Genomic DNA, 17879 nt, shown 5'->3' with positions numbered 1-17879 from the left:
AAGAAGCTCAGTGTCCAATTGTAAAAAAACTAAGTGCTTATAATGACTTCAACTTAATAGTCTCTGTTTATCTTAGGTTCACAGATATAACTGCAGGCTCTAGTTGAGATCATATGTGTACAGTATGTCATTGAAATTTTATAGCTTAAGTCTTAAAGACTTCATGACAAATTACTACATGGACATCTCAACATAAATGATAGTGGAGTGTAATGCTCTAAATAGGTTGTGTTATGAAGATGTGAAATCCTCATATGGGTAAGGTAGAGCATAACTGAAAAGCTGTGAGTACTTCCCATGATTACTTCCCAGTGGCTTGGGGTATTGCAGGTGTGTTCTGATATACTTGCATTTCAGTCCACATCCAGTTTTTTTTTTTTTTTTAACATAGTTCAGTTGTCAAGATAGAAGTGGTATGGCTGCTCACAAATGATTTTGCATGGAGTTTTATATTATCATGCAAATCTTGTCTTGAAAGCCGTCTTCTGAACTCATCAGTGGTAAAGTAGTATATGATTGGGTCAAGGCAGGAATTCAGACTAGCCAGACACAAGGCAATAGAATGAAATATTAGAATCACCCTTCTGGCTAGGCAGCTTTTAATTTCATTGGACTTGACCAGGAAATCTAAAGGAAAACTGAAGTGATAAGGTGCAAAGCAAATTAGGAAAACTCCTGCACAGGTTAGAATCATCTTCAAGGCTTTCTTTTTCTCTCCAAGGTCTTGGGCCACAGGATATTTATCCTGCAGTGATAAAACCGTCTTCCAGGTACAATACAGGACAATCAGAAGAGGAGTGACAAATCCAATCAACTCGCCAACGGTCATCATGACAACAGACTGGGCTAGATTGACATTCCTGGTAGGAAGATCCACAAAGCATTTGGTTCTGTTGCTAGGGGTGTCTTCACTGCTTCGGAGGAGAGGAAATAGCAGACAGGCAAGGCAGATTATTAGCCAGCCAGCAATGCTGATGTATAGGTCATATTTCTGTTTACAGTCGTGGAAGCGAAAGGGGTAGAGGAGAAACCAAAATCTTCGCACACTGATGCAGACCAAGAAGTAGATGCTTGCATACATGTTGACATACTTCAGGTAGAAACAAAACATGCAGAGGCCAGGCCCAAATGGCCAGTCATGATTCAAGTAGTAAAAGATCCTCAGTGGCAAGGAGAGGACTTGTAGTAAGTCAGCAATGGCTAGGTTTATCATGAATATCACAGCCCGTTTGGTTTCTTTCATATAGCCATAAAATACCCACAAGGCTAATATGTTCCCTATGAGACCTGGCACAAGAATGACAGTGTATGTCACTGCATAGATGAAGTATCGAAAATCTGTATTAGATCCATCTGTCCCAGCACATGTGTCATTAGCAGGCATGTTTCTTTCTAGAGAAACTGCCTTTGCTAAATGGTGGTTAAAAACCTAAATTTATAATCTACTGCTGGTCTTTCTAAAAGACTGATCATCGATGGGCTGGGGAGACTGAATATAGAATAACCTCCTTTTTATTGCATTGGTCTGGGCTTCTATACATGATTTGGGTTTTTTTTCAAATAACTATCTGCATGTTTGTTTTGGATTTGTCTACATTAACTACATTGAAGTCTAATGTGCAAGCACAGATGACAAGCTGTTATAATTTTCCCTTCTTGTTTACTCAGTTAGAAGGCCTTCTGGGACATCATAACAGTTGATCCTCTCCCATTTGATCATAAATGTGCCATATAGTAGCTCTTCAAATTCCCATATGATGACAGTCATCTCTTTACTGGTGTTTGGCAGGCTGTTTTTCTTTTTTTTGGCTCACATAGAAGAAAGGTTTGCTTTAGTACTCAGTGGGTCCACAACTCCTCAGAGGTGATTTACTTGGATGGATCATCTTTCTGGGACTTTTTCAGGTATGTGTCGTAAACTAAAAAGTGAGAAACAAAGTCAGAGCTGCAAATGAAAAAAAAATTAAGCCAATTATTGTCTAGAAATTTTTGAAAAAAAAAAGCCTATATGTAGAAAAATCTATTACCTTTAATGGAAAGTTCTGATGTGAATGAGGCTGATTAGTCACAAGTTCCATAAGACACTTTAGAATCACAAGACAGTATAGCTAGAAGGAACCTGAGAAGTAAACTAGCCCCTTACTACTCAAAATGTGATCCATGAGCCAGCATTACTGGAGAGCTTTTTAGAAATGCAAAAGAATCTCAGATCCCATCTGGGACTTGCTGCAACACAATCAGCAATTTAAGAAGAACCACAGATGATTCTTAGGCATATTAACATTTGAGAGGCTCTGATGTAGACCACAGCTTCACAAACATCACTGATTGTCACACTAATCTGGGGAAATTTAAGAAAAATTACGACTTTCCTTAGATTTTCTGGTGTCTCCTCTAGAGATTCTGATTCAGTATTTAGGGCCTGAAATTTGTATTTTTAGAAAGATCCCCATATGATTCAGATATAGCCAACCCAGCATTTGTCCTTGAACCTTCATATAGGGACCACTGATTTGTTTCATATCTTCCCCAGATGTCTGAAAATTAGTGGGCAACCAGCCTCTCTTTAATTACTTGCAATAACAAGGGTCATTTAGTCACCTCTCAATTATCCAAGACAAAAGACCATGACATCAATATGGAGAATCAAAATCCCCAAAAAGTTGACCCAGCTAGGTCTATGACCTTTGTTCTAAAACAAATTTTAGCTTAGGCACCTGGATAGTTGCCTCGAGGCTGCTGAAATGCAGGAGGAGTTAATTGACTTTAAAGATATGTGGGAAGAACAAAAAATGAAGTAGGAATTATAAAACATCCTGCTTTGGATTATCAAATCCATGTAGATTATCAAATCCATGTTTGAAGTTGTCTTGATTCAACCCCTGAAGGAATTGTAATTGTTATTATTTTGCCTCAATTTCCTGGTAAGTAAAATAGCACATTTGCTCAAAGATACGATGCACACTTTATTTAAACGTGCTGATAAATAGTATGAACTATGCATTCAGATTGAAGGGGTTAAATACTTGAGATTTCTCAGATAAGGAAGTAGAGAGACGGTGTTATAAAATAAAAAGAAGCAAGACTGTAAAAAATAACATCGATGTTGAAAGAGTGGTTAAAATTAGAGGTTGTTCAGCTCCCAAACTGAAATACATCTTTGAAATATTTTCACAGGTAGTGATTTTGATTAGGCGACAGGCAAAATTAGGTGGCAGACCAAAAAGTCATAAGCCCTGGGTTTTCAACCTTCTTTTAACTACTTATATAAAAGTCATCACCTGCTAACGTCACTGATTAGAAATCAGAACTAAACAAATAAACATCCAGTCAACCTCTAATGAACATTCACCTCTCCTATCAAAACCAATGACTCTTAAATCTATATGTCAATTCTGAGCTGTAGCTCTCTTTCCAACTATATATAACACCTCTTCTTTTGGATATTTCATCATCATCTTAAAATTCAACATATGAAAGTGAAGCCATCTTTTCTATTTATTGAAAATATGTCATATCTTGTCAGATAATGTCACCTCTTTGATAAAAAATCTCCTAATGTCTTCTCATCTCACTCAGAGGAAAACGTCTTTACAACAAATGGCCTATTTTAACTACATGATCTGGCCCCTGGTTACTCTTCTGACCTCACCTTCTAAGATTCTCCCCCTTGCACTCTGCTCCAGCAACTTTACAATTCTTGCTGTTAGGTGAACAGACCAAGAACCTTCCTGCCTCAAAGCATTTGAATTGGCAGTTCCCTGTACCTGAAATGCTTTAGCTTAGTTATTTATTTGTTTTACTCCCTCGCCTCCTTCAGATCTTTACCCAAGTGGGTCCTTTTCATGAGGCTTTCCCTCATCTTCCTATTTAAAACTGCAGCTCACCTCCAACACTCCCCATCTCCCTTCAGTATTTATTTTATCTATTGCCAGTTGTAACTAACATACTCTTTGATTTTTACTTATTTATTTTGTTTTTTTTTTAAAATCTACTTTTTAAACAAAATTTTATTTATTTATTTATTTATTTATGGCTGTGTTGGGTCTTCGTTTCTGCGCGAGGACTTTCTCTAGTTGCAGCAAGTGGGGGCCACTCTTCATCGCGGTGTGCTTGTCTCTCACTATTGCGGCCTCTCTTGTTGCGGAGCACAGGCTCCAGATGCGCAGGCTCAGTAATTGTGGCTCACGGGCCTAGTTGCTCCACGGCATGTGGATCTTCCCAGACCAGGGCTCGAACCCGTGTCCCCTGCATTGGCAGGCAGATTCTCAACCACTGCGCCACCAGGGAAGCCCCTTTATTTTGTTTTTATATATTTTCCCTACTAGAACGTAAAGTTCATGAAGAAAAGGATTCTTGTGTGTTTTGTTTACTTGCTATAAAACAGAACTGAGGACTGTGGAAGACACAAATAAGTGCTCAGTATTTGCTGAATGAAATAATTTCAGTAAATAAAATCAATATATCTCACACAAAAATCATCATCCCTCAAAACTTCAAACCAGATTCTGCTCCTGACTTCTGCATTGCTGTTAAGTTCACTAATGTTTTCCCAGGTTGTCTCAAAGTCTTGGAGGCATTGACTCTTTGTCATTTATTTTCCACTTCCAAACAAGTTAGGGAAGATAGCATACTATGGGGGAAATAACATATGTTTAGGAGTCAGGATTACCTGGATTTAAATTCTTGCTCTTTTAATTAATAACTGTGTGACTTCAGGTATATCACTAAATTTCTCTGATTCTTTAATTTCTCATTGATAAAATGAGAATAATCATAGTACCTGACTTAGAGAGTCAGTGTGAGAATTAATTGAGCTGCTGTATATAATTTATTTAGCGTAGTGTAAGGTACATAAGTGCTTAATAACTGATATTATTATTATTACTACTTTCTGCAACTGCGTTATTTCTCATAATATTATTCTTTAAATTTGCATTGTTTATACTCTAGTTCAGGACCTTATTACTTAATTTATTTCCCTACCCCTTATCATTTTCTACTCCATACTATATAATGCTGTCAGATATTTTTTTCCTTAAAATGAGCTCTTAAAAAGCATTAATGGATTCCTATTGCCCAGCAAATCACAAAATACAGTCTGGCGGTCAATGGCTTCCTTAAATACAGTGCCATCTACCTTTAGAATTTTGTCTCCCAGTGCTCTCCTAACATGCCCAGAACTCCAGCCAAACTGAGCTTCATACTATTCAAACTGACTTTTTCTTCCCCCACAAATAGCTTTTTTCGTTTTTTCATTCTGCTACCTCAGCTTGGAATATCTTTTTTTGTTTTGTTTTGTTTTTTTGCATACCAGTACTACTTATTTGTGAAGATCTTTCTCAAATTTCCTGTTCTTCGTGAAAACTTCTTTAACTCAACACTGTTGTCCTAACTCCTTTTTAAAACCGTCATTTATACCTCTTTTAAAGCACATACTTCTTCTGCTTTTTGGTTAGTAACTTATGTCTGTGTCTTATATATGCCTCTGCTCCCCTTTTCACCCCACTCCACCACAACTAGGCCAGAAAATTGTTGAAGTCAAGGGCTGAGTTTTATATACCTTTATACCCCCCGGATCACCTAGAACTATGTTTGGAATATGTTGGGATCATCCAATATTTATTCAGCAAATATTTATTCAGCATTTGCCAGGTGCATGCTTGATACTGGAGATATAGGTGGTGGAAAAAGGCACAAGATCTCTGTCTTCTTAGACCTTATAGTGTAGTGAGGAAGAATGATAATTGCCGCACAATATGAAAAATGTGATCATAGGCAATGTACAGTGTACCCTAAAAGCACAAAAGAGGGGAACCAACTAAATATTAAGAACATATTTGCTTAAGTGATGTGAACTTAAAGTCAAGACTATCTTCCTGAAGTCTGTATTTTTCCTGTTGGTTGTTCCCTCACTGGCCACATTTTAATGCTTTTTCATCGGTATATCCTAGACTGCAAACTTGAAATGCTCCTGAATACAGAATCTCCCTTAATATTCTTCTGACTTCCTTCTGGGAGAGCTGGTAATGTTTTCCCTTTGTTCAGATAACATTATTTTCTAGTAGGAAAAGTTGCTTGGGATTGTTGGCAAGGCTTTCAAACATGGAAAAAAAAAAAAAAACCCTAGTCAGCTGTGCTGTAATTAATATAAATATTCCTTTATCTAAGAGTGATGGACACAAAAGATGAAGGAGGCATTTTTTTCAGAGCATATTACTATTTTTTTTGAGATTTCCCTTTCTCAGGAAGGAATCCATATTGTAGCAGACACTGGAGCAGACTCCAATTTTAAATAAGCTATTTATTTGAAGGAACATGCCAGATTCCTTGAGCAAAATTTTTTTCTTGCTTCAGGAGCCTATCCTTACTTAATTTTACTCACTTCCTTGGGAAGAAGAAAAACATAAGAGAAAAAATGAAACTGATGGCCTGAATTTAGCCTGATTTCCATCAATATACAGGCCAGAAACTATTCCATATGTAGTTCTTGTGGGAAGTTAGTATTTTTATCTATGAATATTTATCTGTTTACCTGAACCTGAAGCTTCACTAAATTTTACTCATGATATGGTTCAAGAGTGTTTTCCAACAATATTGTGTATTTCGTTGCTTATTTCTGGGAAAACCTGTTTCAAATGAATATCAGGGATAGTTTTCTGTGTTATTTTACTGAGACTTCTTAGTAAAATCTCAGCAAAATGTGTTTCTAATGTGTATTTTAATAAAGGAAAGTGAATTATTAAAATTATTAAAAGACCTAATTTATAATGGTGGTCTTTGAGACATATTAGTGGCAAGTAGAGACTATATTTTGGGATGTGGAGCTCTGCCCAGCAACCATCCAATCACAGGTCAAATGCAACTGCTTGCTCAAAAGCCAACTTTATTTTAGAGTTCTGGTTATGTACACACTTTAGTAAGCCAAGAAAAAGCAGACCTAGTGCTACAAGTGACTGCAAATAATGTGGGACAGAACAAGGAGTGTACATGTGTATGGGAGGCAATTATACCTTTATGATACATGAGTAATCACAAATATTGAATAGAAGAGAGCAGAACAATTTCTTCCTGATTCTGATCAGCACACATAGCAAATCTCAGGGCTTCTTTTTCACTTTTGAAAATCTTCAAAGTGAAATAATTTACAGTATTTCCAGAAAACCTGTCCAGCAACTATATCTAAGCGCTGACTACAGCTCAGTAAGCAAATACTTTAGAAAGTCTTTACCTGGTTAATTCTTCTAGGGAGAATGCTCCATCAGAATTTTTATTTAAAACCACTATGAGGGGCTTCCCTGGTGGCACAGTGGTTAAGAATCTGCCTGCCAATGCAGGGGACACAGTTTCGATCCCTGGTGTGGGAAGAGCCCATGTGCCACAGAGCAACTAAGCCTGTGCACCACAACTACTGAGCCTGCACTCTACAGCCCACAAGCCACAACTACTGAAGTCCGCACACCTAGAGCTGGTGCTCCACAACAAGAGAAGCCACCGCAATAAGAAGCACATGCAGGACTTCCCTGGTGGCACAGTGGTTAAGAATCCACAGGCCAATGCAGGAGACACAGGTTCGAGCGCTGGTCTGGGAAGATCCCACATGCCGCGGAGCAACTAAGCCCATGTGCCACAATTACTGAGCCTGCACTCTAGAGCCCATGAGCCACAACTATTGAGCCCATGTGCCACAACTCCTGAAGCCCGTGTGCCTAGAACCCGTGTTCTGCAACAAGAGAAGCCACTGCAATGAGAAGCCCGTGCACTGCAACAAAGAGCAGCCCCTGCTCATCACAACTAGAGAAAGTCCATGTGCAGCAATGACAACCCAACACAGCCATAAATAAATAAATAAAAAGAAGGGTGTTCTGTATAGATACCACATCTAATCATGCTCCCAACTTCTCTTATCTCTGACATCTATGATTCCCTGATATGCCAGCTCCATGAAGGGAGGAAATACCTATATGTGGACAAAGCAGTTATTTAGAGTTATTATTTTGCTAGGAAGTTTCACTTAGCTGAGTCTAAATGTCTCTTCTGAGATCTGAAGCACATTTCCTCTTCAGCTGATTCTGTATCTTGTTACTCGGCTCTGAGCAATACGCTTTTAATTACTCGGAGAAGGAAGGAAGGTCATCACTCCATCTCACATCAGAGTGAATAATGCCCAGTCATGTTGCCTTTCCTCAGATATCCTAGTTCGCAATCATTTCATATCCCACAGACCAGCACATGCCAATTGGTATTGGGAATGGGTTACTGCAGAAGTTGTTGAAATCTGTACTGATAATTAAAAATTACTTTAGCCACTATCCACTTTCTTGCTCCTACCATCCATTAAAAAAAATTAGTCAGTTTGTTCTTACACGGCTCCCACCTCTCAGGGTCTCCCTCTTATCCACATGATTTATAGGTGTCTATTTTTATTCTTCCCTTTTTTCTTAAGCAGGGCTTCTCAAAATGTGGTCTCTGGGCTAACATGGTGTATATAATAACTTTGTATTCAAAATACAAGTAACCATTTTACAAAGTTCCATTTTACACGTTACATTTAAAATATTTTCACTTTGAAGAAGTGATGAGAAGATCACAAGTTATGTTACAGTGGGAAAACTGTACGTATTTTCTGTTCTCACTGCTGACACGGCTGTGGGGATTTTCCTCAGCTCTTTTGAATGTCACCTTGTGTCTCAGACCAGACATGAGCATTTGGACAAGAAGAGAGATTTTTTGTAAGGAAACTTATAAGCTTCCAAGCTTACATAAAATAAACTAAGGTCCAAGATAATCAGGTCCTTCTGGCCCTTTTCACTTTTTGCAGTCCTTTTTCTTGCAATTTTCTCTTTGAGAGTGTACCCTATCCACTGCTTCACAGGATTAATAGTCTGTGAAAGTGGAGGAGTAAACCAACCTTAAGGGTTCTGGTAAAAAGAGCAAGGGTGAAGTGGAAAATTAAACCAGTCTCTAGGGCCTCAGTCCGGAGCTGGCCTTGATTTGGGGTGTAGGTAGCTACCTAATGTGGTGTAAATTCATGGATTGCCAAAAAGCCCTCCTTTAAGAAAAAAGAAAGGAAACGTCCTTTCCTACTTGTTGGCTGAGGCCCAAACTCCTTTTTCTTAAGGATAAGCCTTTTGCCTTACAGGGAGAATTTAGACTTGGAATTTCAGCCTCCCACCTTTAAAGATGGAGTGCAGTAATTTAAACCTGGTAACTTTTCTTGGGGAATGTCAGTACCTCAGACAAACTCAGAATTTCTGGATCGTGTGTAATAGACCTCAGAGCTTTTGCATCCTTTGTCTTTCTGCTCATTGTATCAGATCTTTCTGGTCTTGGTGCTCAGTGGTTTCCCCCCTCTCCACAGTTACTTGTGTTTTACTTATAATTTGGAGCCATTTTCTCCACACTATATTATCCAAGGTGTATAGCATTTTGTTTTTAAAAAGCAAAGCATAATATGGAAACCTCTCAGCAGATACTGGGGTCTTCAGAAACTGCATAAAGAATCCTGATGGAAAATTATTTAAATTGAATTTTAAATACTAAAATGCAAATGGCAAAAAGGAATTGTTTAGCCCTCAGTAATTACCCTAAAAAGTACTCATAGAGCCTTCAGTAATTACTCTGAAAAATTCCCAGGGAACATTTGATATCCAAAGAACAAGACAATTAATCTAATAAAAGGGTGGTGTCTTGAATTTTACTTTTTTCTTTTTTTAATCTTTTGGCCTCACTGCACAGCATGTGGGATCTTATTTCCCCGACCAGGGATCAAACCTGCGGCCCCTGCACTGGAAGCACAGAATCGTAACCACTGAACTGCCAGGGAAGTCCTATTCTTTTTTTTTTTTTTTTTTTTTTTTTTTATACAGCAGGTTCTTATTAGTCATCAACTTTATACACATCAGTGTATACATGTCAATCCCAGTCCTATTCTTGAATTTTAAATGACAGATAATATATACTGTCCTTCAATCAGGTTTTAAGGGAGGAATAGGAAAGGGGTACAAGACACTGAACACTGTTATCCCAGATGACTGAATATAAGCCTCCCCTAGTGGTGGTTTTGTTTTTGCTGGACCTGTTTTATTTTATGGCTCTTGGTAGTATGTTTTCTCTCAACAGGTTTCTAGTTGGTTAGTTCTCAATCTTCGACCATGTTTTCTATACTTAGAAAGTGGATCCTATAAATTAATCAAGATTCTCACTTCAAAAAATAAGTCCCAAAAGTCCTTTAAGTCACTGTCTAAAGAGTAACCACATACCAGGAACCATTACTGTGGTCCTACAGTTCTCCTTCCAGCATCAACAACCCTCCTGACTAGTAGAAGCAAACTGAGTCTTCTGGAAACTCTTGGCTCTTAGAGGTATTTTTCTGATTACTGACACTGAAGTGTCATTGAAAAAGATGACTGTATTCCTTGACTAATTTTCCACCAGTGATGGGAATGCTGTGACAGGTGCATGGCCCTTGGCTTAAGTGGAAGCAGAGAGGGTGGCACATCACTGCTAATGTTTCTTCTTCCCAGACTCTCCTTTTTTATAAGCCACCACATTTGAGAAAAGAGCTATGACTCTAAGGTGTTAGGAGTGGAGGGTTCTCTTTCCCTGGATCTGTCTCCAAAAGGAAGGTTATAGGGGGTAAGGTGGGGAGAGTCCTAGACTAACCTCAAAGACCCTTGTGCTAAATCTACTGTACCCATTGTTCCAAGAACCAGGTAATGACATATTCACTTGGAGATCACTCTAGCCCAAGTCTAGAATAAGGATGCCCCAGGTATGAAACATCAAACATCAAATTAGATTGTAGGTCCTCACCAGAACTGTTGTCACAATTGTCTGAGATGACATCATATACATATTGATTGAAAAGAGGTTGTGAAAATTGTCATATGGGACCCTTTCTTATGACACTCTGTTCATCCCACACTAATGTTTTAGGTACTAGATTCACAAAGACCGAGAAATTTTACTCTTCTCTAGGACAGGGCTGAAGTGTCTTAAAGAATCACAAACCCCTTCTGAAGTCAAGCCTGGGATTATGTTAGCCTCTGGAGCTTGATGCATGTGCAATATTTGACTGGAATTTTGTGTATTTGTTTTTACTGCATAATGCTCTGTTAGTAAATAAAATAATTTTTCAGTGAGTATCATTATTTGTAATATTTGGGTCATTTCTGATGACATTTCACTGGAGTGAAAGGTAATATAGTTCAAGATTGGGATATAATGAAGGACAAGCCAATGTTGTCCTTCATTGACCTTGTTCTTTGGCTTTAAAAGCAGGTATATATCGGGACTTCCCTGGTGGTGCAGTGGTTAGGAATCTGCCTGCCAATGCAGGGGACACGGGTTTGAACCCTGGTCTGGGAGGATCCCACATGCCGTGGAGCAACTAAGCTCGTGAGCTACAACTACTGAGCCCGCGTGCCACAGCTACTGAAGCCTGTGTGCCTAGAGCCCATGCTCTGCAGCAAAGAGAAGCCACCGCAATGAGAAGCCCGCGCATCTCAATGAAGAGTAGCCCCAGCTCGCGGCAAGTAGAGGAAGCCCGAGAGCAGCAACAAAGACACAATGAAGCCAAAATAAATAAGTAAATAAATAGATAAATTTGTTTTAAAAGAAGCAGATATATATCATCCACTGTTTTCTTGCAGTCTGTAGTATGAGTTGAAAAGTATCTAAGAAACCCAGAAAATCCCTTCTTCTAAAGTCTTTTGCAGACGTTCCTACAGAAGGACTATGAGCTTCTATTCTGTTTTGACTCAAAGGATAGAGTGTCATCTTCTACCTAAAATGAATAGGCAAGCAAGTAAAGAATACCAACCAGCAATTGCAAGCTTTTTGTACGTTTCCAGCATAGTATCAGTAACACTCAGCAATATTTCAGGAGGAACAGACATTCATATTTTATCTCTGTTTACAACATTTTGACATGAGCAATAGCTGTACTTCCTGTCTATTATGTTAAATATCACAACTTTATTATTTTAGACTAACATATTTCTACAGATGTCTTTATCAGATACAGGTTGAAGCATATCATGCATTTGTGCAAAATCCTTCAAATATTCACACTTTGATGATGTAAATATCTGACATTCAAAGCTCTATTTTCTCTCTTGAGCCCAATCTCTTATTACACTCTTCCAAATGCCCTAGGCTTCCACCATGCCAGGCTGATCTTGAATACATAATGTACCGTTTAATGTCTCCCTCTCTTTTAATTTAGTCGGAATGTCTTCAAGGTCCAGTCCCCCATCCCCACTTTCCCACTTTGATAGAAAAATTCTTGATAGAAAGGAGAATTTCTATAATCTCATTTCTTCCTCCAAGACTCTCTTGAGTTCATCCAAATTGGAATTAACTCTCCTTCCTTTGACTTCCCACAGCATAGTGCTTATAACTCTATTATAGTCTGATGTGTTTCATCCTGTCTGATAGTATAGTTAGTTGTCTATATAACCACTAGATTGTAAGCTTTTTGAGAGTAGGAACTCTGTCCTAATCATCTATGTATTTCTCACAACACTTAGAACAGACCTGTACTAAATGTTCATTGGTAGACCTTTAGTAAATGCCTGTTAAATTTGAATACAAATGTCCCTGCAAGTCTGTAGAACATTTTTTCCAATTATCCAGTTCTGTATAATTTTTGAAATAGGTCACTTAAAGGCTCTTCAAGTTATAAAATCTAAAAACATATTTAGTAATTTCTAGCTGTTGTTTTAATCATTGATATTGGCTACTGCAAAGTATTTGGAGATTACAAAACCACTTTTTAAAGAGTTTTTCTTTTTTATTTGCTGAGAATCACATCTGAATTATTTTCTGTATGAAGTTGTCTTTTTTAATAACAGGAAAATTTGCTCTTTCTTATTGGTCACCTGCCAATGGATAAAATAAGTGCTCTGGATGCCATACCATTGAACTGATTACAATTTCCTCCATGGTTTCCTCAAAACAATCAAATGTATTCACTTAAGTGTTTGGGAATCAAATTGAAGAAATTTCAGAAACAATCAAAAAGAAAATTCCTCCTTCATAGCAACTGTGGCCCCCACAAGCTCCATGCTCACTTAACATTTAAAAAATTATTCAACTACAATTTTACCATATTTATCTGCAAGCTCTGAACTAAGGCAGAGTACACGACTCAAAACACACTCATTGCCTTTTTAAAAAATCTCAACTTTTAATATACATTTAAACAGCCACATTGTAATGCAATCAAACGAAGTGCAAATAAAAGGAAGTCAGGTTTAAAAAATATTACCCTCCCACCATGCACACACACACACACACACACCAAAATGGAGAAGAGCACACTTCTTTGTGGTAATGTGGTGCTATTTTTACTTTTTTTTTTTTTTTTTTTTTACCACCACCTGCTACCTTCTTATGGCAGGAAATGACAACTCCCTCCCCCACCATAGCCAGGGAACTCATCAAGTACTGAAAGTGTGTTGAACAGGCACTTGTTCCCAAAATCTGCAGTTGAGAAAATATTATATTTTGTTCCTATTACATTTACCTGCTGGTTTGCTCACTTTTATCTCTGACATAAGCCAATTGCTTACCTCTCTCTCTCATTATCTACTCGGAGAGTACAGCTGGACTTCTGGATACCTAAGTAATTTAGGCATAAGCTTGCTATTTATTTATTTCCAATGCCTTTCCCTTAAATGTAGCTTGTGAAAGGCTAAAGAGAGAAGGTACTTCTAAACCAAAACTGGTGACCGTAAATAAAAGGATTTTTTTCAGTGAATGGCATTATTTGCAGTATTTGGTTAGGTTTTTGATGACTCTATATCACTGGATTGAAAACTAAGTGACTAGCCACTTCTTGAGATTCATTGCAATTGAGTTCATTGCATTTTCTTCCTGTTTAATTTGTAACATTTTAACAAGTGTTAAAGCAATGACATTTAGCTCTAAGAGATGGCAAAAAAAAAACCTTGAATTCAGATGTTCCCCCACCTCATACTTACCAACTTAAGTGTATGTCAGGGTAAACGAGATTGGAGAAACAACTCTTTGACAGTTTGGAAGGCCAATCGTTTGTTTCAATGATTGACATCAGTGACAGAGTAATTGTGAATATGAGAAATATGGTTATTTTTTATTTTAAGATGATCATCAAATGGTAATGTGCTTCCATCATTTGTTCGTGATCTATCTAACTGTCCATCGATCATTTCAACAAGGCTTCACAGACGGGATAAAAGGAAGGTTGAAACAAATGGCTAGCAATCTTAAGGGCAAATTTATCTAAAACTGGGACCCTTCTCTTTCACTGTTCTTCCCAATACTGGGTACGTCACTGATGCACTAATAACTCAAAGTTTTGACTTTAAAGTTTTCTTTAATCTCCTTCCTCCCTCTGTCCTGTTCCTCTTCTCTTCCTCCTATTTAGACTGCAACTTCCTCCATCTGACCTTCTCTGCCACACTGTTGTTATCTACATTGTTTTTTCCTTAGTTCTAGTTCTATCTATCTGACTTCCTTATTACTCTCACAACCTCTTCAACTATGTCATCAACATGTCCTACATACCACACCAAGGTATTCATCTCTGATAAATTTCCTTTGCCTGAGAGGATGAATCGTATTCTCTATGTGAACTTATTTATCTGGGAAAAGTCACACAAGAGACACAATACAGCACACCTGCACACACGCACACACACACACACACATATTACCTTTCTAGACTCCATCAATGAGTTGAAACATTTAAGACATTGGATTCCTCACAGTGATAATATTTTTTTAAAAATAAAGTTATTGGAAACAACAAGGCAGAACTACAGTCAATATCTTGTAATAACCTATAATGGAAAATAATCTGAAAAAGAATATATATATATATTCTTAAATCATATTTAATGGTGAAAGACTGAATTCTTTCATCCTAAGATCAAGAGTAAGTAAATAATGTCTGCTCTCTTTCCTTCTATGCAACGTTGTACAACTTTCCAGGGCAACCAGGCAAGAAAAAGAAAATAAGGTATCCAGACTAGAAAGGAAGAATCAAAATTATCTTTATTTCTAAATGACATGATTGTCTATGTAAAAAAGTACAATGCAATCTTCAAAAAAAAAACTACCAGAACTAATAACTGAATATAGCAAGGTTTCCAGAAAAATGTCAATAAAGAAATATCCACTGTACATCTATGTACTAGTAATGAATAGTTGTACATTGAAAATTAGAAAAAGATAACCTTTACAATACCATCAAAATATGAAATACTTAGAAATAAACCTGGTAAATGATGTGAAAAAAACTGTACACTGGTATTCACAAAATCTTGCTGAGAGACTAAAAGACCTAAATAATGAAACAACATATATCAAAATAAATAAATAGATAGATAGATAAATAAACAAACTTATCAGGAAGCAAGCAATCAAATGAGTTTGTCTTTCCTAAGCTGTCACTTTGAAAGGCTATAGGCTTATTCCAATTACATTCCTTATTGCTCAGGAAAATTTTGGAACTCTCCCTTAGAATTGCACTCAGAGTCTGCCTCACATACTTTAGAATAATCCCTGTGGTGAAAAATCTTTGTCTTTTAAGGGTAGTTGAATTTTGGAAATAGTCAAAAGCCATTCAGAAATAAGTCTGAACAGTGAAGTTAAGGATCAAGTTAAACATGCCATTTTTGGCCAAAAGCAAGGTATGATAAGGTATGACCATAGTGTGTTATGACATATTTTTCTTGATTAGCTCAAATCCAGTCTCAAAGATAATTTCAAAGAACAAGTTATGAGACTATTTGGTGAAACACAGCATCACTATTGTAAGCATATAGCTTTGCATTTGAGGGTGACATTTATTCAAAAATATAAATAGTGATGTATTTATTTAAATTAGTAATAGCAAAGGCAATTTAGTGTCATGAAAATAATATCAGATTGAGAGTGAGAAGACCTGAGTTCTTGTTTCACCTCTGCCATTGAATATCTGTGTAACTTTGAGCAAATCAATTTATCTGGGCCTCTATTTCTTCTTTCAAATGTGTAGGTTAAGCCAAATAACTTTTAATAGCACTTCTAGCTCTAATATTTTGTCATTTTACTTCTGGGTTTTATTCATTTTATTTTTATTTATTTTTTTATTTTTTGGTGCACCACGCAACTTCCAGGATCTTAGTTCCCCGACCAGGGATTGAACCCGTACCCCTTGCAGTGGAAGCACAGAGTCCTAACCACTGGACTGCCAGGTAATTCCCCTATGTCTGGGTTTTAAGTAGCCCTGGCATTCCATGTCATATATATGTTTTCATGTACATGCATTATATAATTATTGTATAATATGCAAACATTTTATAAATAATGAGGCATGATTTGTAGTTGGCAAGAAAACGGACTCTGGAGCCAGTGTTGCTGTATTCAAATTGAGGCTCTGCAACTGACTAGCTTTGTGACTTTGAGCAAGTTACATAAACATTTCTACATCTCAATTGCCTCATCTGTAAAATGAGATAACAGTACGTTCCTCTATGGGTATTTAATGAGTTGTTATTTGTAAGATTCTATACCAAGTGCCATATAAATTATTAAATACACTGAACAAATTCTTAGCATTTTAAACAGTGTAAAATAAATATATGTATGCATAAATGCTGTTGCTAAAGACTGAATGCTGGTTAATGTCTCAAGGAGGAAATCATTTAAACAAATTACATAGATTACAAGTTACATACCTATTAATACAAATTACAAATTGCATACTTATTAATACAAAGGTTTTACTGTTGTTGCTCATCTTGTTTAGCTTTTTTTGTTTGTTTGCTAGTTGTAATAGTTGAGTATTTCTCTTTTTCTCTCTTAAGCCTGAGGTTTTATCTTGACTATGGACTTTCATGGTTATTAATAAATGAAAATGCATTTGAATTTCCCCTAGTTAATTTGAATTTTACATCATGAGTGGGATTCAGGCTCAACCAGCACTTTCATTTGTTAATACTTCCAACGGAAGTATAGTACTTTAATTGAGACAACAGATATTTATTCCACAGAAGACAACAGAAATATATCAACTGTGTAACCTACTCCACCTATAATTAATCACAAATTTACGTGTGTTACAAGCATAATATGTTTTGGACTGATGCCTAAATTTTTCTCCTTGTCTCACTGAGCTCTCCAGCTATAGTCATCCTGTTTACCTCAGGAAAAATCTCAAGTGATCTTTAGAAGAGGTTCTTTCTCCTTTTACGAGAAAGTGCAACTAGAAAGAAAGGATGGGGTGGCTTCAAGTTCGCTTTCATATATCCATAAACCCATACACTAAATACTTAAGTTAGACATGCACACATTCACATACAAAGGATATTTTAACTACAAGGTATTGTATTATTTATTAAAACCCTGACCTCATGGTTAGGAATATAACTGAAAGTGACCATATTTAGGGTCTTTTTTTCTCCATGTTTTAGTGATCTGCATAGTCATTTTGCTCATGGTTTTTCATTATATAAGTTTCAGGTGTACAGCATTATAATTAAAAATTTGATACACTACAAAATATCACAACTACAAGTCTAGTTACCTTCCATCACAATAAAGTTGACCTTCTTCATCCATTTCACCCACTCCCCCAACCTCCTTCCTTTCTCGTAATCACTAATGTTTGCTGTATCTATGACTTTGTTTCCATTTCATTTTGGTTTTTTGTTTGTTTTTTTTTTAGATTCCACATATGAGTGAAATAATAAGGTATTTGTCTTTTTCCATCTGATTTATTTCACTTAACATAATATCATCAAGTTCCATCCATGTTGTCAGAAATGGCAGGACTTCATGCTTTTTTATGGCTGAGTAGTATTCCATTGTGTGTGCGTGTGTGTGTGTGTGTATAATCTTTTTTAATT

At 36.9% G+C, this 17879-nt stretch overlaps 1 protein-coding gene across 1 annotated transcript; it reads right to left on the bottom strand.

Moving 5' to 3' along the window:
- Positions 1 to 382: 382 nt before the first annotated feature.
- GPR174 (G protein-coupled receptor 174) lies at positions 383 to 1384 on the bottom strand. Its single transcript, XM_068534147.1, has one exon. It carries the CDS (start codon positions 1382 to 1384, stop codon positions 383 to 385), a length of 1002 nt encoding a protein of 333 aa, XP_068390248.1.
- Between the last annotated feature and the right edge of the window lie 16495 nt (positions 1385 to 17879).

This window comes from Eschrichtius robustus, chromosome X (genome assembly GCF_028021215.1).
Source record: "Eschrichtius robustus isolate mEscRob2 chromosome X, mEscRob2.pri, whole genome shotgun sequence".
Taxonomy (NCBI): domain Eukaryota; kingdom Metazoa; phylum Chordata; class Mammalia; order Artiodactyla; family Eschrichtiidae; genus Eschrichtius; species Eschrichtius robustus.
Note: the sequence above shows the minus strand (reverse complement) of the source record. Positions and strands in the feature narration are given on the sequence as shown.